Genomic DNA, 24854 nt, shown 5'->3' with positions numbered 1-24854 from the left:
ATTTAACCTGGTGAAATCCTGAATTGGCATCTAATTTCGAAAAGTATGTGGCTCCCGCCAATTGCCCAAGTGCGCCGTCTACTGTTGGCAAGACAAACCATTCACGTAGGACGCTCTTGTTCAGCTGGGTTAGATCCACACAGATTCGAACTTCCCCACTTGGTTTGACTACTGGAACCATTCCTGCACACCATGTAGTCGGGCCATCTACCTTACGAATAACTTTGCTTTTGACCATTTTGGCCAACTCTAGTTTGATGGGGTTCTTTAACGGGATGGATACCCGCCGCGGCGCGAACATTGCAAAGGGGACCGCGCCCTCTTTCATGCGAATGGTGTATTCGCCTGACATCATGCCCAGTCCAGAGAAGAGCTGCGGATACATGTGCTCGTACAGTTTATCGTCAGCCATATCAAGAAATTTGACTACACGAAGTACTTCAATGGCTGGGAGTCCTAATAGGACACACTGCAGTGACTCTACAATGTACAGTGTTTGTTGCATTGTTTTGCCTTTCCAAACAATATCTGCTGAAAAACAACCATTCACTTCGAGGCGCTGATTCGCAGCCTTTCTCAACACCGCTTGTAACCTGTCTATACAAGGCGGTAAACAGAGGAAATCGGGCGGAACAACAGTGACTTCCGCTCGTGAATCAATTTTTGCACTTACGCGTACACCATTGATCGACACTTCCGCATATCTGGCACTTGAGCCTTTGAGTGTCCCAACAAAAAAAAGTTTTGTTCACCGCCTCCTAGCATAGACACGCCCACCTGGTTGTTTTCTGTTCTCTTGTGACACACCACAGCGAAATGTCCCTTGAGTCCACAGTGGTCACACCGCGCTGAACGTGCAGGACACCGGGCTCTCGGGTGGCTCGACCGTCCGCAGAACTGGCGCACTTGTGTTCGCCGCTGTGCTGTGACGCCAGGCTCCCAGTTGTTGGACAGCGCCTCGTTGCTGACGGCCCGGAGTTCCAGTTGCTGTCGGTGAACTGTTTCCTTGAGCCTGGCCCTCGCCAGAGCGGTTGCTAGCGTAAGGGTGGCATCCATCTGAAGCGCTTCCGACTATATTCTATAGACTATATTCTTCGTGGCCACAAAATGGGCGTCAAACTTTTTCTTCACTTTCTCGCAGCTTCGAGACTTCTCTTCGGTAAGGCTGAATGTCTGAAAAATTTTTCTTGCCTGCCTGTGTTCGCACCTGGGCCTCCTCCATTCTGTCGTTGAGCCCTGACGCGTAGCGGTAGTCATCGAATGACATAATCCATTCTGGCCATTCAGAAGTCCGGTCGAAGTTGAAGGGTGCCAGTGGTGGGATGGCTGCCGGTGGCGGGGCTGCCGCTGGCGGAGCCGTCATTGCGCAGATCGAACTCTGGGTGAGCGCCGCATAGGCAACTAGGTCGATCCCACTTCTGACACCATGTCGTGCCCGCTGCCTGAGCGGTGATGCAAGCAAAAGACTGACGCCACTCCGATGTAGCCACGAACCTAAAAAACCCAGTGTTTATTAGACAGCCGCGTTTTATCCCTTTTCCTCGATGACGTCACAGCCTGCGCACACGAGTGCTTGGTCAGATCAGAGAACCGATAACACTACAGCTGCTGCATATCTATCACTGGCTCTCTGATTCTAAGTTCTACAGCCATTGTCAAGTAAAGATGACTTGGGAGGCTGCTGACACTCGGAGCCTTCATTCAATAACATGGGCAATCCTACCAAATAAAGAAAAAAAGCCTCACTGATTGTACTGGAGATTGCTATCAATCAGCCAGCCTGCGGGTACAGGCTGCCTGAATGTACACTGGAACTATATTCATGCCCACACAGAGTTCTGCACGACACTTGGTTTGAAACCTAGGTGCCATGCTGTTTGTAGAGCAGCAGCAGCAAAGAATGCCCTATAAAAAGAAAAGGGGGGGGAAGCACACCAGACCGGCGACCACATGTACCAGAAGCCCCCACATCACAAAACGCCCCAAAGACTACAAATTTGGTGCCTTTTAGGGAACTGATGAGAAGGTGAAACTTTGAGAGCCATTTTTTCAAGACTGTTTTTCTGCCTTTCTGCTCAGTTTCTGGAGCTGATTTCTTTGTTACCGTTTAACATATTTTGACTCTGTTTATTTTTTTGCGTTCCTTGGGCTGCAGTGCAGGTCGTTCTCGCTTTCTTATCTTGACCCTTTGTAATTTTATGATATGGCTATTCGTCTACCCTGAAAGTGTGCTTGATGTGAAGGTAACATAAAATATGGCACTCCGAAAAATGTGTGTTGCGAAAAAAAAATGCAAGAATGTCACGACCTTCAGCGTGCATTTAGCTATCCAGCCAATACTTAACAAGCCTTCTATCACGTTTTTTTTAATTTCCCCAGGCTCTCCAGAAAGTAAGAGGGAAAAAAATTCTGCTCAATAAAATTGAATAATATGTTCCCAAGAGAACACTCTGAAACTTTTATGAAAGCATCAGGGAGACATTCTAAACGTGTGCCAATTTTCATCAAGAGCCATGAAGAAATAAGGAAGTTGATTTTCGAAGCCACGTCACCCCTTAAAGGGACACTAAAGGTTACTATTAAGTCAACGTGGACTGTTGAAATATCATCACAGAAACCTCGAAACGCTTGTTTCGTGCCAAGGAGAGACTTATTTTAAGAGAAAATGCGTTCTGAAGCGTCCGCGTAGCTCTAGCGCAGTTCAAATCGCCCGCCCTCCAATCCAGGAGTACTGACATCATGGTCTCATAGTGACGTTGCGCCATCGGTGAGTAGAACGGCGTCCGCAGACGGCGCTACGGCTTTTCTGCGCAAAACGCGAACGCGCGGCCAGAAACAGAGCCAAGACGGAGCCGACAGCAGAGCGAAAGCGGGAGTATGATGGCTAGCGGAAGGAGAAACAAATTACGTCCCACATTACGTCCCACGGCACACGGAGAGTCCGTTTTCGTTAAACTATAGGCTGCGGCGAGCTCGCAGCGTGGTCGGCGTGGTCTATGAGAAGCGACGAGCCTTTTAGCACTCGCAACAGGGCATAAAAATGTGCGAATCGACGCAAAACTCGGCCTAGAAACATGCTTCGCCACAGCCAGGGCTCAATACGACCCAAGCTGGCACGACCCAGATGTCGTTTCCCGCACCGCCACCAGGCGCCGCTACTATACCTCAAACTCCAGCGCAAGACGCCCATAAGCTGGTACTTCATTCTATGATGCTAACTTTGACACTCGTCGCAATGGACCCTGACACCGACAGATTGGCTCGCGATGGTGGGGCGATTTGAGCACCGACGAGCGCGACCTGCTGCTGAGGGCTCGCACTGCCGGCGTCGTTGCGTACTACGACGGCGGCCTCGACACCGGCTCTCCAGAGCGGGAAAGCAACGAGGGCTTCCCACGACATCACATGGACGTGGCATTCTCGCTGCTTGTTCCAAATGAAAGTTTCGCGAGCCAGCAGAACCCTCACAGCACGACGCGATAACGAAACTACTGAAACTCCAAAGCGTGCGCGGCGCAGAGTCGAGCGCGCAGAGTCGAGCGAAAACGAAACCTTTCGAACACCCATATTACTGAAGGGTAACGTCAAAATGTTATTTTTTCTTAGAATCGAATAGACGTAGACAAGTAGCATTTTTTTCCGTCTTATAATCGAATGAAATTATATTTTTAATACGAGTAGTTGAGTATTAGTAACACAAATTATGAGGAGTCCTTTCGTCATCGGGCTAGTACCGGAATGTCGCTTGGGGGTCTCAAATCGTGTCATGCATTTACCTCAATATTTCGGTTACTAAAGCTCTGTTCGCGATTATATTGACGCCTTAGACGTTCTAGAACATTGCTCTACCACTTTAACTTGAGTTTCTGGTAACCTTTAGTGTCCCTTTAAACGTGCCTGTGTGACATGGATGTGATCTTCTGCTATAAGGCCTCCTTCACGATCAAAAGTAACGTACAGCGCGAAGGACAAGGACAGTGATAGACGACATACACAGCGCTGACTTCCAACAATATCTTATTGCGTTGCCACATTGTGTGTATATATACAAAAAGGGCATGCGCAGAAAATGTAAGACAGTCACATGGGGTGTTCTAACAGCAAGTCACTGAACTAAGAGCATGGTCAGCTGAAAAAATATTTTTAAAAATTAACATTACGATTTCTATAAGTCATTAAACTAAGAGCATGGTCACCTGAAAAAAATAAAAACATTAAGCATTACGATTTCTATCTGTTTAGATAGAAATCGTAATGCTTAATGTTTTTATTTTTTTCAGGTGACCATGCTCTTAGTTTAGTGACTTGCTGTTAGAACACCCCATGTGACTGTCTTACATTTTCTGCGCATGCCCTTTCTTGTATATATACACACGATGTGGCAACGCAATAAAATATTGTTGGAAGTCAGCGCTGTGTATGTCGTCTATCGCTGTCCTTGTCCTTCGCGCTGTACGTTATTTTTGATCATGAATTACCAACTAGCCCAAGCAACCACCCTAGCCTCCTTCACATTTTCATGTCATCATCACATATGCATGCTCACGCACATTTTCTTTCATAAGAATATGTGTGTTTGTATCTGCAGAAGCACAAGTCACTCGTGGATGGTACTAAGAGAAAATGCTGCAGCACTGTTCCTGAGCAATATGAGTGAAAAATAAATTGCTAAAAAAAAACAACAAAGGGAGGCATTAAACGCAATAACATTCATAGACGAGTACTTACACGACTGAGAGGAAGCACAGCGTGAACCGACACAGTTGAACCTCAATATAACAAACACGGATACAAAAAATTATCAGATATAACAAAGTAGATATAAACTTTGGTTGTCCATGCTTTATTGCAATGTTATGCATTATTACAAATTCCTGTTAGTATAATGAAATAGCAAATGTGACATAGGACATGGTATCAGTTATAGCAAGGCATATGTATTTGTTTGCACTTTCCTCAAAGTATATACTATTCTGGTAGTAAAAGGTGTTAAGTGCAGTTGCTGACCAATTTTTTAGACCCCCGGTTTTTTGGACCTGCACTAGCACCAGTGCATAAAGACAATAACTGAATTCCGGACCCGGGCAAGAACTGCACGTGCAATGTCATAAACATGGCAGCCGGGAACAAAGTTACCGTGTTGACGAGCACAAAACCTCAACTTTGGTTGCCGACTCGACAAAGCGATGCTCGTTAGGTTAGACCTAGCAGCCCAAGCAGTGTGGCCAGCCAAGTGGCTGGTCGCAATCTATTTCGGGATGCTCGCTGCTAGTATATTGGCACTGTTAGACCGTATCGGCGATCGAGTGTGAGATCAGATGCACGGGCTTGACTGACAGTCGTAGTAGAGCAATACAGATCCACATGCAGTCCCCTTGGTGTCCAAAAATGTTTGTTGGCTGCGTGCACATCAGCCGCTTGGCTTGGTTCGGCTACAGTCTGCAAGCAGATGGCTGCTTTTTCACGATGGTTCAGAGCATGTGTATGTAATTTATTGTTGTTCCCATACCTCGTATTGGCATGGCAAGATTTCGGCAGGTTATTAGAATGCACAGGAGACCCTTTGCTGACCCATCATGGGCCACCCTGCCTGTTTTTCTTTTGCACAGACCTGATTGGCAATTTGTTTTTTGTCAATATGTGCTTGTGTGCTTGTATGAATATTGGATATAACATAGGTATTTTTGTTTTTGATGCAGCTTCGTTATAATGAGGTTCGACTGTATTATACAGGGTGCCCTTTTTTTTTTAACTTTAACAGAATATTTAAAGCTCGCCTGCGGCATGCATTGTGTGGGGGCACTCGACTCTCACATGTCCCCCGATTTGTTTTCCCCGCATGGCTCTCGCATCTCCTATAATCTGGCTTCTCCGTGTAGCTAAGTTCTGGCAGCGTTCAGTGTAGTTGCAGAGCAGTAGGAGAGGCGGCGAAAGTCTTGCACTACTAACGCCACCTAATGGCGAAGTTACTCGGGTGCAAAAGGGCGTAGGCGCTTCCTCTGTGGCTTGGGGTTGGCAGAGTGTCGGACTTGTGCACCTGTCAGCATGCTCTGTGGGACCATCTCGTGAGGCTTCGGAGCGGGACATGGGGACGGATGCACTCGATCGTTCGAACACGCCACTGTTCGCATGACTGCACACGCCAACTATTAGGCGTTGATGCCCAGCGTGGGGGCAAACATATTCGCTCAATATCCTGTCACAGTGAGTCAGACTTCCTCGATTTGTCCGCACCCATCGGCATGTTCTATCGATGTTAATTCGACCAGCTGGCATAGGGGTATGAAAGATGCAATAAATGCTCTGGTGATTGTTTGCACTACTGTTTTGTCGTTTGCCCCAAGAGCATGTTCACGACCCCATAGCAGATAGCCCAAATATACTCATTAAGCTGGATTACTCAGAGAGGCAGATATTACTTACACTGCAAATCAAAATGTGTAGCTGAATGATCAACAAAAATTCACTAATTAACTTTCTAATTTATTATTTTAGTACACATTGTACACAAAGCACACAAGTTGTACACATTTAGCACACAAGGCATACGGTCATTTCATTCTGCCGGTGCTAACATATGGGGCAGAAACTTGCAGGTTAACAGAGTAGCTCAAGAACAAGTCGAGGACTGTACAAAAAGCAGTGGAACAAGAAATGTTAGGCGTTGTAACGTTAAGAGACCGGAAGCGAGCAATGTGGATCGGAGAGCGAACGGGGACATCTGACATTTCATGGTTGAATTGGCGTCAAGTAGAGAGAAAGAAGAAATGGAGCTGCACAGGCAGGCCATGGGAGACCACTTTAGACTCGCAGAACGGGTGCCCAGGGAAGGGAAGCGCAGTCGAGCAGAGCAGAAAACTAGCTGTGGTGATGAAATCGTGAAATTTGCAGGCACAAGCTGGAATCAGCTAGCGATTGGAGATCGCTGGGAGAAGCCTTCTTCTTACAGTGGACATAAAGATAGGCTGATGATGACATACTGCAATATACAAATTGATGCCGCTGATTTCACAAAGAACATCCATTTGGACGAATGTTGAAACTAGCATAAATTTTGAGATAAACGCTGTTACACTTACGCAAAAGTTCACTGTTGTTCCATTTACTTTGGGCATGCCTCATAATCAAATCGTTGTTTTGGCACGTAAAACACCACAAACATAAACTTTCACAAAATGCCTTTTTATTTGTTCAAACTCTAAAATTACTGGAACACCAGTGCATTTAGTCACAAGCTTTGAAAATGCATATCTTGAAACTTGTGTCATCCTCAGAATTTGTTTCTAGTGGATATCACTTTCAAAGTCACTGGCTACAATTTGTTAATTGCAATATGTGCTTGCCGTAAAGTAATTAATTGGTTTAAATGTCCACTGGGAAAACTTTGTTAATTATCATACATTGATTTAGATTTCTTGTGCAAATAGTCTCCACCCCCGAGCGTAATCTAGCTCGGGAAGTATAATTGCGCTGCATGCCTCAGGGGAGTTTGAAAGTTCTGTTAACGAAAAAAAAAAAAAAGAAAAACACCCAGTACAGTGAAACCTAGTTAAACCATAGTTGGCCAGAGCTCGGAAAAGGTACGTACTAAACGGTAGTACTGTTTAACCGAATTAGCACGAGATCACCCACTTACCTGTCAAAACGGAACACGGAACTCAGAGTGAGTGTGATGAAAGAGTAAAAAAAAACATGCAGTATTTATTCACTTTGCGCGACAAAAGTGTTATTTTCATTTCATGCTGCCGCGGCCTAGCACGACGACAGCGGCCTCAAACTTACTGAAGCTGCGTGCCAGCTTTTCAGCCAGCCCCCTCTTCTCAGCAAACACCTGCATCGCAGATTCCTCGTTGGCGTTACGTATTCTTCATGCACGCAAGCGGTAGCACTACAGCAGTCGAAGGGGTCTTTTTAATTGCGGGGTGCTGTTCTTGTCGCGACGATTGCATTTATGAGGCTGACGTAACACGCAGCTTCTGCCACTGTCAGGCCTGAATTGCCCGTGCTGTCACTTTCCATGTCATCCTCATCATTATCGCTAGTCCACACTTCTGCAACAGCAAAGTCAACGATGGCGAAAAGTCAAACCTTGTAGCCGACATCTCTTCGCGGTCGCAGCAACGCTGCCGGGAAACATCGCCGCATTCCAAATGCCACACACCGTAGTCAACAGCAGATCCCTGTCGCGTGCCAGCGGCGACTTCTTCGTGTGATGCTCGATAGCATGAACGAGACCTAATTTTTCTTCTATGCTAAGCACCTGGCGCCTTTTTTATCCGAGCTTCAGTGTGACGCTAGTCCTTGCTTGCACGACGCCAAAACGCACTCTGGCATGGCGTCGAAATGATGTTGATGTTGATGTGGCTTCACACGCAAACGCACAGGGTGCTTGGAGGCCATTATTCCAATTTCTGAGGCTTGTTGTTCTGCCGGGCCGCCCAATGGAAACGACGCATCGCCGTGTTTGCGCGGAGAAAAGTGGAAACACTACATATTAACCGACACGTTCGCAATAAGCTGGTACGGTTTATGCAGATACAAAACACATAATGTTCAATGGCAGCTGAGTCGGAGATTTGACTTCACTTCTTTTAAAACGAAACTAATGTTTAAGCGGGTACAGTTTAAAGAGGTTTTATTGTATATGAATAAGTCTTCAAAGTTAGCTATAAGCTAACCTCAGTTAATTAACCAAAGCTAAATACCGCAGCTAGTTAATCTGGTAGCTTCACTGTTATGCCTGTTTTTGCTGTCCTTACCATCTTGTCGTGCTATTTATCATTTGATACAAAGGACCAACTGCAATAGATACTGTTTTGGAGTGTCAAGGTGGGCCAGGTTGGTGCCCGATAGCAATAAAGTAGGTTTTCTGCATAATGCTACATCAAGATGCATAATGGTTTAACAGGGTCTGACACTGCTATTGCTGTGACTGTACCCTGGATATTCATGCAGGACTGTTGTTCTTTTTCTTTTTATTTCTTTTTGTGTGTTTCTTCTACATAAAAAATTTTCTGAAAGAAACGGACCCAGTGATTTGAAGTTCTTCAAGGCAGTTCTTTTTCACACTGTGTAGCATTAGTGCTCTGCACGCAGGTGTATCATGTATTCTCCACTCTGACTCGTCTTGAGCATAAAAGACAGTGTGTTTAACTGTTAGCATGCCTGCTAACCTTCATGGTTTTATTGTAAAATGCCTGCCTCATAGCACCTCTTAGCAATTATCATAATGATGCCAATAATGTCATGATTTTTGTGTCTTCGCACCACTTAAAAATAAAGCATGTCTAAAATGATAAAAATATTCGCGTTTTACTAATTTTAGCACATTTACATTTTAGTGCGAGCTACGAAAGGTGCTCGTTTGCCTCTAGACTTCACACTTAGACTGTTGCACTTTTGAAGGCACTAGCCTACGAAGTCATTCATCATAATCAGCAGCAGCAGTGGCGGCGGCCGCCGCCGCCCTTTATATTATGCCCACTGCAGGACGAAGGCCTCTCCCTGCGATCTCCAGTTACTGTCATCCTCGACTGCGTTTCCCTTCTCTTGGTACCCTAATGGTAATGGTCCAACGGTTATCTAACCTGCGCATTACATGACCTGCCCTGCTCCATTTTTTTTTCTTAATGTCAATTAGAGAGAGAGAGAAAACAAGGGTAGGAAAGGCAGGGAGGTCAACCAGAACAGCATCCGGTTTGCTAACCCTACACTGGGGGTGGGGGAAATGTCAATTAGAATATTGGTTATACCCATTTGCTCTCTTATCCAAACCGCTCTCTTTCTGTCTTTTAACGTTATGCCTAGCAATCTTCGTTCCATCGCTCTTTGTGCGGTCCTTAACTTGTTCTCAATCTTCTTTGTCTCCAAGTCTCTGCCCCATATGTCAGCACCGGTAAAATCACTGATTGTGGACCTTCCTTTTCAATAGTAATGTTAAGCTTTCAGTCAGAAGCTGACAATGTCTGCCTTATACAATCCAACCCATTTTTATTCTTCTATGAATTTCCTTCTCATGATCAGGGTTCCCTGTGATTAGTTGACCTACGTAAACATACTCCTTCACAGACTCTAGAGCCTGACTGGCGATCCTGAACTCTTGTTCTCTTGCCCGGCTATTCATCATTATCTTTGTCTTCTGCCTATTAATCTTCAACCCCACTCTTACACTCTCGCTGTTAAGGTCCTTGTAGTATATCAGTTTCAGTTTCTGTTTGCCCTTACACACCGCCAGTGTCGCCAATGTTGTCACCTGTATATATACACGCCTCTGATAAAGCCCTCTTTATTCAGAGGCATGTATATATACAGGTGACAACACTCTTTATTCAGAGGCATGTATATATACAGGTGACAACACTGGCAACACTGGCGGCGTGTAAGAATAGAAACTTACAGAAACAGAAACAAGTCTTGTTCCATTGCGGCTGTGGCTGTCTTCGCGGTTCCTCTGCGGCTTCTGCCAAAATATCACAATGGCGGCAAGGATGGGATCTTTTTGAGGGGCTTGACCGTGCCTGCAACTTTTCTATGCCGTGAGCTGTATCGGGCTCGCCCCGCTGCCCCCATTTCTGCCTGTACCCGGCCGTCCTCCTGTTTCCTGGCCGCAACGGCACCGGATGTTCGAGAACTTCCTGCTGGCATCAGAAGCATCCGACTTCAAGCCCGAAGCTGTGAGCAGTCTATGTGTGACCGCGTCCAGCCGCGCTGGAATTCTGGTCGAGGTAGCAGTTGTTCACGCGACTTTATTATTCCGTATCAACTCGAGATCTTCAGTCTCCATTCTAGCGGGTGATCTTCTTGATAAACACTTTGCCGGACAGGTGCTGCTGTCCGTGCCCCGTGTGAAGCTGTTAGATTATTAAAAAAAAAGCCTGTCCCGTGCGAGGATGCTTTTTTTTAAAGTTGCATACAAGGAATGCGAAGAGTCCATTCTGTTCTATGTTGTCTCGCAAGGCACATCGCTTCTGGGTGTCACCGCCATTATGGCTCTTGACTTCCAGATTGATGGCTCGTCCCTCCGCTGCTTTGAGACTACTATGTCAACTAACAGTGCTACTGATGTAGACGTTCCAGTTCGGGAACCAGTTTCATCTGCACGTCTTCTGGCACAGTCGCACAATGAATTTGCACGTCTTTTCGACTCCACCCTCAGCCTAGCCAATGGGTTCGTGCGTCGTGTCAAAGTACGGCTCTCGATTCCGCCCGTTGTAGCAAAACTTCGCCGCCTTCCTCTTTCACTCTCCGCTTGGGTATCTGAGGAACTTCATCGACTAGAGCAGTTGGGTGTGATAGAGCGCATTAACGCTTCAGAATGGTTGTCTACGATTGTTGTTGTTCAAAAGAAGGATGGAGGCATTCGTGTTTGTGTCGACTTTTGAGAGCCTAACAAAGCTGTTGTGATGGATAGCTTCCCTCTTCCACACACCGAAGAACTCCTCCTCAGTCTCGTTGGGGCAATGCATTTTGCGAACCTAGATCTCACATCGTCCAACTACCAGGTTTTGCTCAATCCTGAAAGTTGTGACTTGACCGCTTTCATAACTCACAATGGCCTCTTGCCCTTCAAACTCGTGTGCTTCGTGTTGGCATCCACCCCCGCTGCAGTTGAACGAATGATGTCGAAAATCCTTCAAGGATGCTCTGGTGTTTTGTTCTATATTGACGACATCATTGTTTTTGGGAAGAGTGAGCAGGAACACTTGGCCAACCTGACTGCTGTACTGTGGGGCGTTAAGGAAGCAGGGCTCAAGTTGAATAACAAGGGCGTATTTGGCGTACAGGAACTTTCCTTCTTGGGACAGAGGTTCACATCACAAGGCATCTCCTTTGCCAGAGAAAATTGATTCCATTATGAATACTCCAGCACCCACTGATCGCACTAGGCTGCGCTTTTTGCTCGGACTGATAAAGTATTATGCGAAGTTCATTCCCAGGCTTGCTGAAGTGGTGGAACCAATGCGAGCTCGTCTCCGGAAGAACCAGCCATTCATTTGGAATGATGCCGTAGATGTCAGTGTCACTCAGGTGAAGTTTCTGCCCTCTTCCAGCAAAGTTCTGCACATGTTTGATGCGTCCCTTCCGGTTGTAGTGTCCACTGACACGTCCCACTGCGGACCGGGTGCTGTTCTCCAGCAAGTGGATGACCACAGGCTGAGAACTTTTGCCTTTGCTTCACGCACACTTTCACCTGCAGAGAAGAAATGTGGAGTGGGAGAGCGTGAAGCGCTGGTGTGTGTTTGGGATGTGAGCATTGGCATGCATACTTCTGGGGACGGCATTTCACGTTGCACACGGACCACCAAGCTTTGGTCTCGCTACTCTCTTCTCAAGGCACTGGGCGCCGCCCCCTTCGCATTGCACGCTGGTCGGAATGGCTGCTTCGCTACAATTATACAGTAGAGTGTCGGAAGGTGTCTGAAAACCAGGTGGTGGATGCCTTTTCCTGCCTTCCAGTTCCGTCTCCGCAGGAAAATGTCTCATTTTATGAGGTTGTGTCCTTTGTTGAGCTACAGTGCGTCACCAAAGAGCAGTTTCAACAGGCCTTTCGTGAAGACTGCATGTTAGAACAAGACCTATGATACCACATCTTGACCTGCACATAAGACGCTCTCGGGCGAACTTCAGCCTTTCTTTTTGATACGTGAAAAATTGTCCGTCGTTGACAACCTACTCCTGCGTGGCGAACAAATTGTCGTTCCCTTGTCTCTCACACTGCATGTAATTGCTGCTGCCCATGAAGCTCACCTTGGTATAGTTCAAACAAAAGCTCGGCTACGAGAATGGTTCTGGTGGCCAGGCATAGACAGGCAAGTGAAGCTTTCCATCCAGAACTGCTGCATATGTCAGTTGGCTGACGAAAGTACCAAGACTGCTGCTACTCCCTTGAAGCCAGTACCCTTGCCAGAGTGTCCATTGCAGAAGCTTGCTGTTGGCATCATCGGCCCTCTGGAGAGAGCACCACATGACTGCAGATACGCCATTATGATTATCGACTATTTTTCCAAATGGCCAGATGTTCAATTCTACAGTGAAGTATCATCCCGCACCGTCATAAGCTTTGCTTTCTGTGTTCTCCTGTGAAGGCTATCCGGATGTGGTGGTCTGCGACAATAGGCCCCAGTTCTCATTTGTGTAGTTCATTGAGTTCCTCAAAGATCGCAACATCTGCCTTGTGCACTCTTCTGTTTACTATCCCCAAGGGAACGGACTTGTCGAGCGGTTTAACCAGGTCTCCAAGAATTTTTTGCAAGTTTCCATGCTGGAACAGCGTCCGATTCGCCAAGAAGTAACCGAGTATTAGGGCATATATCGCTGCACGCCACATGCCACTATGGGAGTTACACCGTCTGATCTCCCACACGGACGGCGACCGAGAACACACCCTGACATTGTGGGTCACCTGTCACCAGCTTTCTTCAGTGATCCTGTTTCCGAACTTCGTCTGTGCCAACTAGTGTCACAATCCACCCGGGTTCGTGAACAAGGGAGGGCTCGAGGCACCCTCCGTTAGACAGACGCTCCACTGCGTGGCGGTGACGAACGATGACTGACCGCCGAGCAGCTGTGCTCGTCGATGTTTATTGGGTGCGGTGCCCAGTGTTGCCTACCGAGCATGGCAGACCACCGAGCCTGGCGGGCCAACGAAGATTATGTCCGAGGGGGCGTCACATGCTTGTTACACCCCCTTACCCCCAGTTTGTTTTTTAATTAAAAAACAAACATCCAAGTTGAAAGTATGAGGCTCTGCCGCTGTCCTAGCTGAGTCGACGGTGCTTCCTACCCAGGCGAGTAACGGTCCGGTGGCCTCCGCCGTCGAGTACTCTGTCTGGGCACCGGTGTTGACGGGCCGGGTGTGGAAACACCGAGTGCTGCCTGAGACAGCCTCGCTCCATCCGGAGGGCTCGCACTGGTCAGCCTTGTGAGTGGTGCCAGACTTGACACCGGCCCAACGGGCGCCGCCTCCAAGGTGTGTGGTGCTTCGCTTGAAGCGACTGGTGTTGCCGCTAGTCCTCCTGCGAGCTGGAACTCTGATGTGGCATTCGACGGTGCTGGCCAGGTCCCGAGGCAAGGCCTGACATGGTCAGTGTGTCTGTGCCACGTGGCCCCCTCTGGCATGTGGACAAGCAGCAATGAGGTGCTGGCAGGGGCCACCACCTCTCCGGCGAACCAGGGTGGGCCAGGACGGAAGTTCCTAGCGAAAACTGAACCTCCCGACTCCGGCAAAGGCCCAGGACGGCACCCTTGGTCAGCAGCCAGCTTCTGCTTTAGCTGCTTCGGGAGCACTGCAGATCGGAGGTCCAAATGCAAGACGTCTAAGGGTGTCTTGACCATCCGACCCAGCAGGAGCTCACAGGGAGCATGGCCAGTGGCATCGTGGGGTGTGGTCCGGAAGTGAAACAGTATCCGGGCAATCTGCGTCTGGAAATTCCCAGTCTGGCTCTTCCTGAGCTTGTCCTTGATGGTTTGCACCACCCGCTTGGCTGCACCATTTGAAGCAGGGTGGTACGGCAGAACCATCATCTGGCGGATTCCGTTCTTCGTCAGCCAGACCAGGTACTCTGTGCTGGCGAAAGCAGGAATGTTGTCGGACACGATGATGTCCGGCAACCCCTGGGCGGTGAAGACCTGTTGTAGCGTTGCAATGGTTGCGCCTGCTGATGGAGTGGTGACAGGTAGAACCTCCACCCACTTCGAAAAGGCGTCCACCACTACCAGGAAGTAATGGCCCTTGAAGGGTCCGCCAAAATGCACATGCAGGCGGGACCAGGGTGTCTGTGGGAACGGCCAGGGGGTGATTTCCACATGACGTGAGGCCCGCTAATGCTCCTGGCAGATTTTGCAGCTCTGCACCATGTGAGCGATGTCCTGGTCTAGGCAGGCCACCAAACATGGGACCGGGCCACCATCTTGGTCTTTTCCATGCCAGGATGACTTGCATGCAGTAACTGCAGGACCCTGAACCAGAGATTTTGTGGGATCACCACCCTGGGCCCCCACAGTAGACAGCCCTGCTGCAAGCTCAGCTCAGCGGCCTTGTGGCTATAGGCCTGCAAAACCAATTCCTCCCCACAGGACACCACCTTGACCACCTGAGACAGGACTAGGTCCTGGTTGGTCGCTTGCGATACCACAGATCTGAAGAGCACCTTCGGGTACGCGTGCTCCAGCATGAACACTTCAGCAGGTTCTGGAACAGTATCAGGCACCTCTGGCAGGGGCAGGCGGCTCAGGGCATCAGCAGGTCCGAGGTCCTTTCTCGGATGGTAAACCAGCTGATAACTGTAAGCTGCCAACCTCAAGGCCCAGCGTACCACTCGAGGTGATGCCTGCATGGGAACTGCCTTGTCAGGCCCCAGCAGCTCCAACAGCGGCTTGTGGTGCGTGACCGCCTCGAACTTCCGGCCCCACAAATACTGATGGAAGCGTTCGACACCAAACATGAGGGCCGAGCCTTCCTTGTCGAGCTGGCTGTAACGTTGCTCTGCAGCATGAAGCCGACAAGAATCAAACGACACAGGGCGTTCCTGGCCATCTTTGTCCCTGTGCGCTAGGACAGCTCCCACGCTGTATGGCGACGCATCTACGGTTATGATGACAGGCTTGGCAGGATTGAAGTGTACCAGCACTGGAGCCTTGATGATTAGCTCCTTGCTGCGCTGGAAGGCCCGGTCCTGCTCCTTCGTCTAGACCCATTGCTGACCATCTCGAAGCAGAAATGGAGTGGCTGTAGATGCTCTGACAGGTTCGGCAGGAAACTCCTGTAGAAGTTGATGAGACCGAGGTAATTATGAAGCTCCTTCTTGTTCTGGAGCTTAGGCGCCTTGAGCACAGCATCAACCTTGCGGGGAGCCAGGGCTAGGCCTGCCTGGGAAATGACATGTCCCAGGTGTTTAACACTGGGGGCCAGTAAAATGCACTTTTCCAGCTTGAGCTTGAGACCGTCATCCTGCAGTCGTGCCAGGACATTGTGCAGGTTCTGCAGGTGGTCCCCATCGTCGGTGCCAGTAACCAGGATGTCATCCAAGTACACCGCCATGTGCCTCATGCCCCTGAAGAGGTTGTCCATCTCCCTCTGAAATATGGCCGGGGCTGGGCCACGTTAAATGGTAAGCGCATGTACTAGAAGAGCCCCAAAGTTGTTGATATTTTGACATACTTCTGGGAGGCATCCTGGAGCACCAGCTGCTGGTAAGCATCTCTGAGGTCAAGCTTGGTAAGCTTCTGTCCACCGGACAACACTGACCAGAGATCTTGAATCCGGGGCAGCGGGTATTTCTCGATGGTAGCGATGGGGTTGATGGTAACGAAATCCCCGCAGATCCTGACACTGCCGTCTCGCTTGAGGACTGGTACGATGGGAGCGACCCACTATAACGTCTTGACGGGCACCAGGATGCCCTCTCGATGCAACTGTTGCAGCTCCTGGGTGACCCCGTCCTTCAGGGCAAACAGCAGTAGGCGAGACTTGAAAAAATGTGGCCGAGCTCCCTCATGTACATAGATGCCAGCTGTTGTGCCAGCGAATGTGCCCACCCCTGGCTGGGACAGGGACTTGAATTCAGTCAGGAGGTAGGGTACGTCTTTCGCCAACATGCACGCTGGCTTCCTTGTACTCTGGCAGACGAACGCTCAGTGCATGAATCCAGTTTCGGCCCAGCAATGTCGGCGACGGCCCCTTGGTTGAGTAAAGGGGAAGGGTTGCCTCCCTATCGCCAAAGCGAACGCTGACGTGTGCCTGACCCTGGACCTAAGAGAGCTGCCCGGAGTAGCTGCGCAGCATCACGCCCGAAGCCTCAACGGACACACCGGGGAAGGTATGCTTGAACCGTTTCCCGGCCATGACATGAGCTGGCCATGACAAGACATGAGCTGGCCCCTGTATCCAGCTCCATGAAAATGGGGTGCCCGCAGATTTTAACGGTCAGCATGCAGGGCGGCACAGACGACGGTACAAGGCCTGTGTGCCACATGTCGAAAATAGGTGGGTCCTCGGCCATGACGTTTAGCCTGGCCGCGGAAGAAGTTGAGCCTGCTGCCGCATGCCCCCGCCGCGTACCTTTGCGACGGCTACCCTGGCCGCGTGCTTGTGTGGTACCTGGGCTTGAACCAGGCTGCTGCTGCTGTTTGCTGTTCATCTTCCCCCTTCGGCATACACTTGCCAGGTGCCCAGTTGTTCCGCATGTGAAGCATTGTGCTTGAGAGAACTGGCACCCTGAGGGGGAGTGGGCGCCACCACAGCGACCGCAGGTACTGCCTTTTGTCCTTTGCCCTTTGTCACCAACTTGTTGACCACCGCTTCCGCCGATGGTGAGCCAGTCACACGAGAAATCTCGCTGGCGTCCTTGGTGGCAGCTTCAATTGCCAGCACTGCCTTCACTGCGTCGTCCAGCGAAGCTCCAGGAGTCGCGTCTGCATGGTGGTGTTGTTGATGCCGCGGACGAAACAATCCCGGAGCAGCGAGTCCAGTTGGTCCCTGAAGGCTCAGGCACTCGCTAACCCTTGTAGCGCAGCAACGAACTGCCCAAGGGTCTCTCCCTCCCGGTGGCTCCGGTTGTTAAACCGGAAACGCTCCATTATTGTGGACGGTGCTGGGTTGAAATGCGAACACAGTATGGCAGGCAGCTCACCCAGTGTCTCAACGTGCGGCGTGGCTGGCTTGAGAAGGTCGAGCAAGAGGCTGAAGATGCGGGTGCCGCAGCTGGCCAGGAAAATGTCCCGCTGTTTGACTTCGGGTGTGTCGTTTGCCTGGAAGAACACGTGGACTTCCAAAAGGACTTCTTGTTGGGCAAGTTGGTGCTTAGATTTCCTGGGTATACTTTGTGGTGCAAGATACATTGCAAATACAAACAAATACAAATACACATGAACCAATGCAGATGCCCTCTTTCTGCACGTGTAGCACCCATTTTATGTGACATCTTTTTATCCTACTTTGACCACGCACTACAATGTGTTTTTACTTCATCTCATCCTAATGTTCTTAAAGTTTTTAGATACGTTGACGATTTTTTAGTTGTTATTGACAATAGATGCCCCTTGCCATGCCATGAAATGGTTGAGCAGCTTTTAGATGTTTTTAAGGCAAACGCAAAAAGACTTACTTTTACTAACGAGCTTCCGAAGGACAGTTCGTTGCCGTTTTTAGACCTTAACCTAACACTTAAGAGTGATCACGTTTGCTGTGCGTACCTCCCTCGAGGTAAAAAAGAATTGCTACAATATGACTCAGTGCACTCTAAGACTGTGAAGCGTGGATTCGCCTTACTTTGCCTGGAATCGGCTCTGCGCAAGTCGTGTGCATGTGATGCAGGCGAGTTTTTGCAATCAACTTGAGAGGCTTTTAAAAGCAGGCTACCCTCAGTCTGTCTTAAATGCCGTGGTCGAGTCCCTCCTAGAGAAGCTGAAAACTAGCGCTGCAAGTGGGAAAACGCACTCGAAGGAAAGGGAGCGAGTAAAACCCGAAGTAGTACCGTATGTGCACCGTGTGAGCCATAACCTCAAGAAGGTAGCTACCAGACATGGCATTCCGATTGTCTTTTCAGCTCCCAACAAGTTAGCTCAATTGTGCCCCCGGATCACATGCGAGGAGCCGCGGGGCTACCAGAAGCAGCACACCAAACATTTCAGGGACTGTGTTGAAGGGGTGGTCTACGAGATACCCCTAGATTGCGGCAAGTCATACGTCGGACAAACGGGCTGTTGTATTAATGACAGACGGAGGGAGCACATTAATAGTATCGGCAAGTGTGACAAGGCACATCTTCCTGCGCACTGTAAAGCCTTTCGTTGTACGCCATGCTTTGAACAAGCATTGATTCTTGGTAAAAGTAGGGACCAAACTGCAAGGGAGTTGTTGGAAGCGTTTTACATTAAAAAGAAAGGGTCTGATTGTGTCAGCGATACATCTATCATATTATATTCCGCAGAAATGTGCTTTATCCAAAGTATGGTATCATGACCACGTTGTTCTGTCACACCTTGGCTCCCTGCGCATGAGCAGAAGTTGTCTTTTCTTCGATGCGTTTGTTCAGGCTGTCATTAAACAGTTGGTAGTTTGGCGCTTCACTGTCTTCCTTTCTTCTGTCCCTTTTCAAGAAATGTATTTTGAGCCACAAAGTATACTTAGGAAACACGTGGACTTGTTCCTCGTAAATTGGCTAGGCAGACCCATCTCCCTCGAATGGCTCGAGCCTTCCATACTGCAGCATGGCGGCAGCAACGGGGGTGGTGTTTCACCGCTCGCGGCGGCGTGGGACAATCCGTGGGTGCTCGTCGCCAGTGTCACGATCTGCCTGGGTTCGTGAACGAGGGAGGGCTCGAGGCACCCTCCGATAGACGGACACTCCGCAGCGTGGTGGTGACGAATGATGACTGACCGGCGAGCAGCCGTGCTCGTCGGTGTTTATTGGGTGCGGTGCCTAACGTTGCCTACCAAGCACGGCAGGCCACCGAGCCTGGCAGGCCAACGAAGTTATGCCCAAGGAGTTGTCGAGCGGTTTAGCTGGGTCTTCAAGAATTTTTTGCAGGTTGCCAAGCTGGAACAGCGTCTTGATTCGCCAAGCAGTAACCGAGTGTTTGGGCATATTTCGCTGCACGCCACGTGCCACTACGGGAGTTGCACTGTCTGATCTCCCACACGGACGGCGATCGAGAACACACCCTGACGTTGTGGGTCACCTGTCACCAGCTCTCTTCAGCGATCCTGTTTCCGAACTTCATCGTCTGTGCCAAGGAGTTAAAAGTAAACAAGGCTACAGCAAAGAGTACATAGACCGTCGCAGGGCCGCGAAGAAGTCAACAGTGTCTGTTGGTGACTACAGGATTAAAAAACTTAAAATATTGGTTAAGGAAGACTTCACGTTTAGCCACCCGAGGAACGTAGTCCATCAGCAAGGTCCATAATCATTTTGGCTTGGTGATGGACGAACCTGGAGCGCCTGGAAGCTATCCAGGGTACCTGCAGCTTCAGCCACATGGAATCTGCAGCATAATGCTGTTTCCGAACCCGCAACTTCGTCGTCTCCACCTCAGCAACCCAACGATTACACCTCAACAGCTCAAACCGAAGCCTGACCACACTACGAGCTCCAACGCCAGCTGTGTCAGAGGACCCTGTGCTTCAACGTCAGGTCCAACCACCGAGGAACAGGCCTCCAGATCGATGTCGGGACCACATGTAGCTTGTGTGCTAGGTGCAGACGGGTGCAATGCCAGAGAACTTGAGTGCTGCACAAACTGTGTGCAGACGGTTGCGTCCCTCTGTGAGCAAATCTTCTTTTTTTTTTGTATTGCTTGTTCTAGGCCGTGCTGTATAGTTGTTCTATACAGTATTATAGTGAAGGGCACATGCCATGTATGGTTGCAGATATTCGTAAATTTTTGTAAATACTGTATATCTGTATAACAATACTAATCTACTAACTATTACTTACCCTGTTCGTGTAAGGATATGTAGAATATCAGTTCCAGTTTCTGTTCGCCCTTACACACCGCCAGTGGTGCCAGTGTTGTCACCTGTATATATACATGCATCTGAATAAATGGGTGATGTTTCGTTGCGACCGTGACTGTCATTGTGGTTCTTCTGCAGCTTCCGACGAACTACAACAGTCCTCAGTCATTTGTTGTAACTCGTCTGCATTGTTGCTGAATAGAACAATATCATCGGCAAACCAAGTCATTAGATGTTATCATTTTAGACCGTTCTTCATTGGTATGGATGGTAGCAATGATACCGGCAGTGGTGCCAGACTCTACCCAATTGTTGTGACACTTCCCGGCAGGATTTTTGTGCTACCTGGTTGGCAATGCCTGCTTTGAAACACGACACCGCTGGTCTTATTATTGGTACCCTCATTTTGGACATGCTGAACAAGAATGGTATTGGGGGCGAGCTCCACCACTGGAAAAGCTGACGCCACCGTCGGCATGACGTGGCATGAAGGATCACGTGCACACAACAGCTGCGTCTGCTGCTTCGGAAGCGCCGAAGCGTGCTGAAAACGGAAGTTCAAAGTGCCATCTGCGCTGTGGTTCTGATTAAGTGGTGAGGCTTTCCCTCCTTGGGTGTCTGCTTGACAACATTTGAAACCACTATAATAGGTAGTGGCTGCCTTTGGAGGCGTGCAGCTTGGTAGGCTTCTGCTCAGTGCCGCAGTGCCGGATGTATGCAACGGAGCCCGGTGTCAGCCTTATTCACACGTAGCTGCAGGACAAGAAGCTGCATGAAGCTTGGCTCGTGAAACTTAGAACCGGCAAACAGCCGTCCGCTACAACGCGGGTATGCAGCAAGCACAGACGCGAGGAAGATTTCTGCTACGGTGGAGGGTGTGGGATGTTCAGTGACTAGCAGAAAACGCGCACTGTGACGCTCGCCCGCGTCCACTGCCCGACTAATTTCATGACAGTTCAGTCTATGAACTTGTCGATGCTAGATACTGGGAAGCTCACTGGAATGGAAAGGGAGCGGTAAGAAGCACATTAAAGAAAGCATGGCATATGGTCATGTTTGTGTTATGAATTAATGCACTGGATTACGAAAAAGAAACAGCGGGAAATCACACGCTGAGAAGACCGATAAACATACAGTGCGACGCAATTTGAGAAATGATATTGAAACGTCCAAGGCTTTAGAGGGAAAAAACAAGATTGGATCTCCGCAACGGCACATCACAATCACCGTACGTGTTGAAGTCTCTATAATGCAATTATTTTTCAGCAGCTCTGATAGCATCCACTCAACAATGGTTGCTTGTGTACTGTCAAATTCTCATATTCTGCGGTCTAAAGCTCACGGCACAGTGCAAAAATGCGCAAGCAGCGAAGGCGAAACAGTGCACACACATGCACGCAGATGCGCAGTCGGGCTGCAAACCCGTGTGATCGCTGCATTGAGGCTTCATTTTGTTATGCTCCATTTGGTTATACAGACACTATAAGAACATATTTCGCATAGTTTTCTCTCAGTGTTTGCCTAGCTTTCACGCAGGAAGCCGGTTCGGGAGACTCCATCGTGATGACCACACGCAGTGGTGTTCGCTGTACGTATTCGGTAAAGGGATAGCATCTGTAAAGGGTTCTGTGCTTTCAGTTTGACCAAGATTATTATTTCGACAGTAAAAAGCTTCCCTCATTTTGAGAGCACTTACAGAAAGATCCAGGTGGGCTGCCGCGTGGTGTTCTTATTGAGCGTCGTAAGTGAAACCTGTGAGGAGTGCGCCACATGATCCATCATACTACGCAAGTGAGGCCCTTTCGACAGATGGCGACTCCATGAGTCCTCGCCCCCAATACCACTTTGCAACTTCAGCATAAAATGTGATAATGTTCCAGTTATGATTAGATTGTTAAATGTAGTTTTTGCCATTCTTGAGAAAGTGCATAAAAATATTGCCATTCTGGTGTGCTCATGTCATCTTCTCAACCTTGATACACAGAAGGGCACTGCAAGCCTTCTGCTTCATATTGACAGAATACTTAAGTCTCTCTAAAGGGTAGGTAAGCTAAAAGCTTTTCAGGCTCTGCACGATTCAGAGTCCGAAAAAATCTTAAAACATGGGCGAGTGCCAGATTAGCCAGTGAAGGACTGACAGTGAACAGTCCTTCAGCCAGGAATTTCTGAAAGTGGTAGAGGCAGCAGCATGCATATAGTTGCATTTGCCTACCACCTCTGCAACGTGTGCTTAAAAGGTTAGTTTTCGGTAGGGACAGTTTTGAATGGAAAGTGCAGTATTTTTGTAGTAAAATTTCACTATTTGTTGGCTGTGGTCCTAGTATGTGCAGATTTTCAGGATCGGTGTGTGCCTTTTTGTCATGTTCATAAAACTTAAGTCACTGATCACTTGGCTGAAACGACCTCTGAACTCCTCCCGTTTTTATGAAGGCCGCCATCACCTCCAACTGATCGTCGAGCGCCTCGAGGTGGATCCACTCTGGAGAGCCGCATGCGAGGTCAGTGCAGCCCTTTCCCCACAGATAATCTGAGCCTTTTGCATTGCCTGTCAACTAAAATGGCAGCTCGGAACTGCACATTGAAATCAAGCCGATGGCAGAGGTGAACATTTGGAACAAGAACTCCTTGAGTCCTTTGGTGGTGCATGGCAGCAGCAGTTGTCAAAGAATTGGGTAATATTTAAATTAATAATTGGACAACATGCCATATGGTTGGGAAGTAAATTCCTATTATAAAACAGAAAAAAACAGAATGTTGACCAAACCGGTGCCATCAAGAGGGTTGACATCTTGTCTTTCACACAGAATGCAATGTTCACTAAGCTAAAAGGCTCTAATCATCGAGCTTAAGTTTGCTTGAGTAATCTGTTCGGGCATCTTGTGTAGGCCGGCGGGAGATTACCATCGTTTCTAATTCGGCTCCTTTTTTGTCTGAATCGTGAAAGATTCTAGGTATTGCCACATTACCATTTCTTTTTTTGCTTTTTCTGTTTCATTTTCTCTTTCTGTTTGTAATTATTTGATGTTATTGCAATAACAATTGTAGAGACATTCCAGGTGAATTTCCACCATCGCCGTCATCTTCCGTATCGAGTTCAAGTGCAATAAGATCCTCTCGCGCCCTGTGGTGCCTTTTGCCGTAGGGCGTCATGTGCCAAGTCTAGCTAATAGTAGCTCTATTCGATTCAGCCAAGTTTCTCTGCACCTTCTGCACCTATTCACGGTGCACTGTACCTAGACCCTCGATTCCCCGAGGTGCAGCAGTGCACCCTGCACCCCCGTGCTCGATTGAACTGGGTGCAAGGCAAGGTGCCGCCGCGGTGCACTGCACCCTTGAACCTTGCAGTGAGTGGATGCAGCCCGGCACCCCCTGCACCTTTTCATTTGTGGTACCGTGCACCTTTTTCTGAATCAAACAAACCTAGTGATCACGCTTACCATCTGTCGAATGCTATGCCAACGTCTCCAAGACAAACCAAGCGGTCTGCACGCACCAAACATTTTTAAGCAGATGCCCCATTTTATTCCTTTCATCACTTTCCGCACTTCCATGACAAAAAAGAAAGCTACAACCAAACTTGACTTTATTATGTGTAGGCTTTATAATGGTTGTGGTCAACAACAACAAAAAAGGCGCCTTTCGATTCTTCTCGTCTGCACTTGTGGGCGCGCAACAAATCATGAGCGACAACGATAGCAGCCACGTTTACACTGATACGATAGAAGTGTACCCTATTCATACGCCTATGCTAGTAACACAGCTAAGATATTCGCCCACCCTTAGCGGAAACGTGCCGTATTAGGATAGTAGTGAAGACAAATGCTGCAGTTTCCGCAGCATGCCCGCCATGTGTTCCTGTGTCACTGGCAGCTAAGCGCGCCCATCTGTTTCTGTCCCCTCAAAGTAGACATGGCTACGTTATTGCCGCAAACTTGCCGATATTAACAATATTATTCATTACTGATATGGAAGAAACTGTTTCAATGCACGTAATGTACTCACGAGAAGAAAAAAATCGCGTTCGGCGCGTTCGGCTTGCTCCGCCCGCCGCCAGTTTTGTTTCGGTGTCCCGCACTACATACACCAGGGTGTCTACTAACCGGGAAAACCGGGAATTCTCAGGGATTTTGAATAGTCTGGATATACTCAGGGAAAACTCAGGAAATTTGTGCTTGTATCAGGGAAACTTGGGTGTATTTTTTTTTTAATTAACGAAAGTCGCGGTATTGCTGGCTCGAGTAACAGAGAGGAATCGTGAAGAATCTACTTTGACGCCGTGTCGTCGGCTGGAGGAGTTGCCAGTGTACAGTCAACGACCGGCTTTCCGGACAGCTTTGCGGCGCCATCACCTACCCGAATCAGTGTATAATTAGAACATCTGAAATTCCGGACGCAAGAA

The 24854-nt window shown here is 48.7% G+C and overlaps 1 protein-coding gene across 4 annotated transcripts in view; it reads left to right on the top strand.

Moving 5' to 3' along the window:
* The window catches only part of LOC142568072 (uncharacterized), a 132117-nt gene that overhangs the window by 87598 nt on the left and 19665 nt on the right, over positions 1-24854 (top strand). For all 4 annotated transcript variants that reach the window (XM_075678165.1, XM_075678167.1, XM_075678166.1 and 1 more), the window contains one exon: positions 22886-22953. In XM_075678165.1, the coding sequence (XP_075534280.1) occupies positions 22886-22953 (68 nt within the window). The remainder of the gene's footprint in view (positions 1-22885; positions 22954-24854) is intronic.

The sequence above is a fragment of the Dermacentor variabilis genome, unplaced genomic scaffold, assembly GCF_050947875.1.
Source record: "Dermacentor variabilis isolate Ectoservices unplaced genomic scaffold, ASM5094787v1 scaffold_16, whole genome shotgun sequence".
In the NCBI taxonomy this organism is placed as follows: domain Eukaryota; kingdom Metazoa; phylum Arthropoda; class Arachnida; order Ixodida; family Ixodidae; genus Dermacentor; species Dermacentor variabilis.
This window is presented reverse-complemented; position numbering and strand designations above follow the sequence as displayed.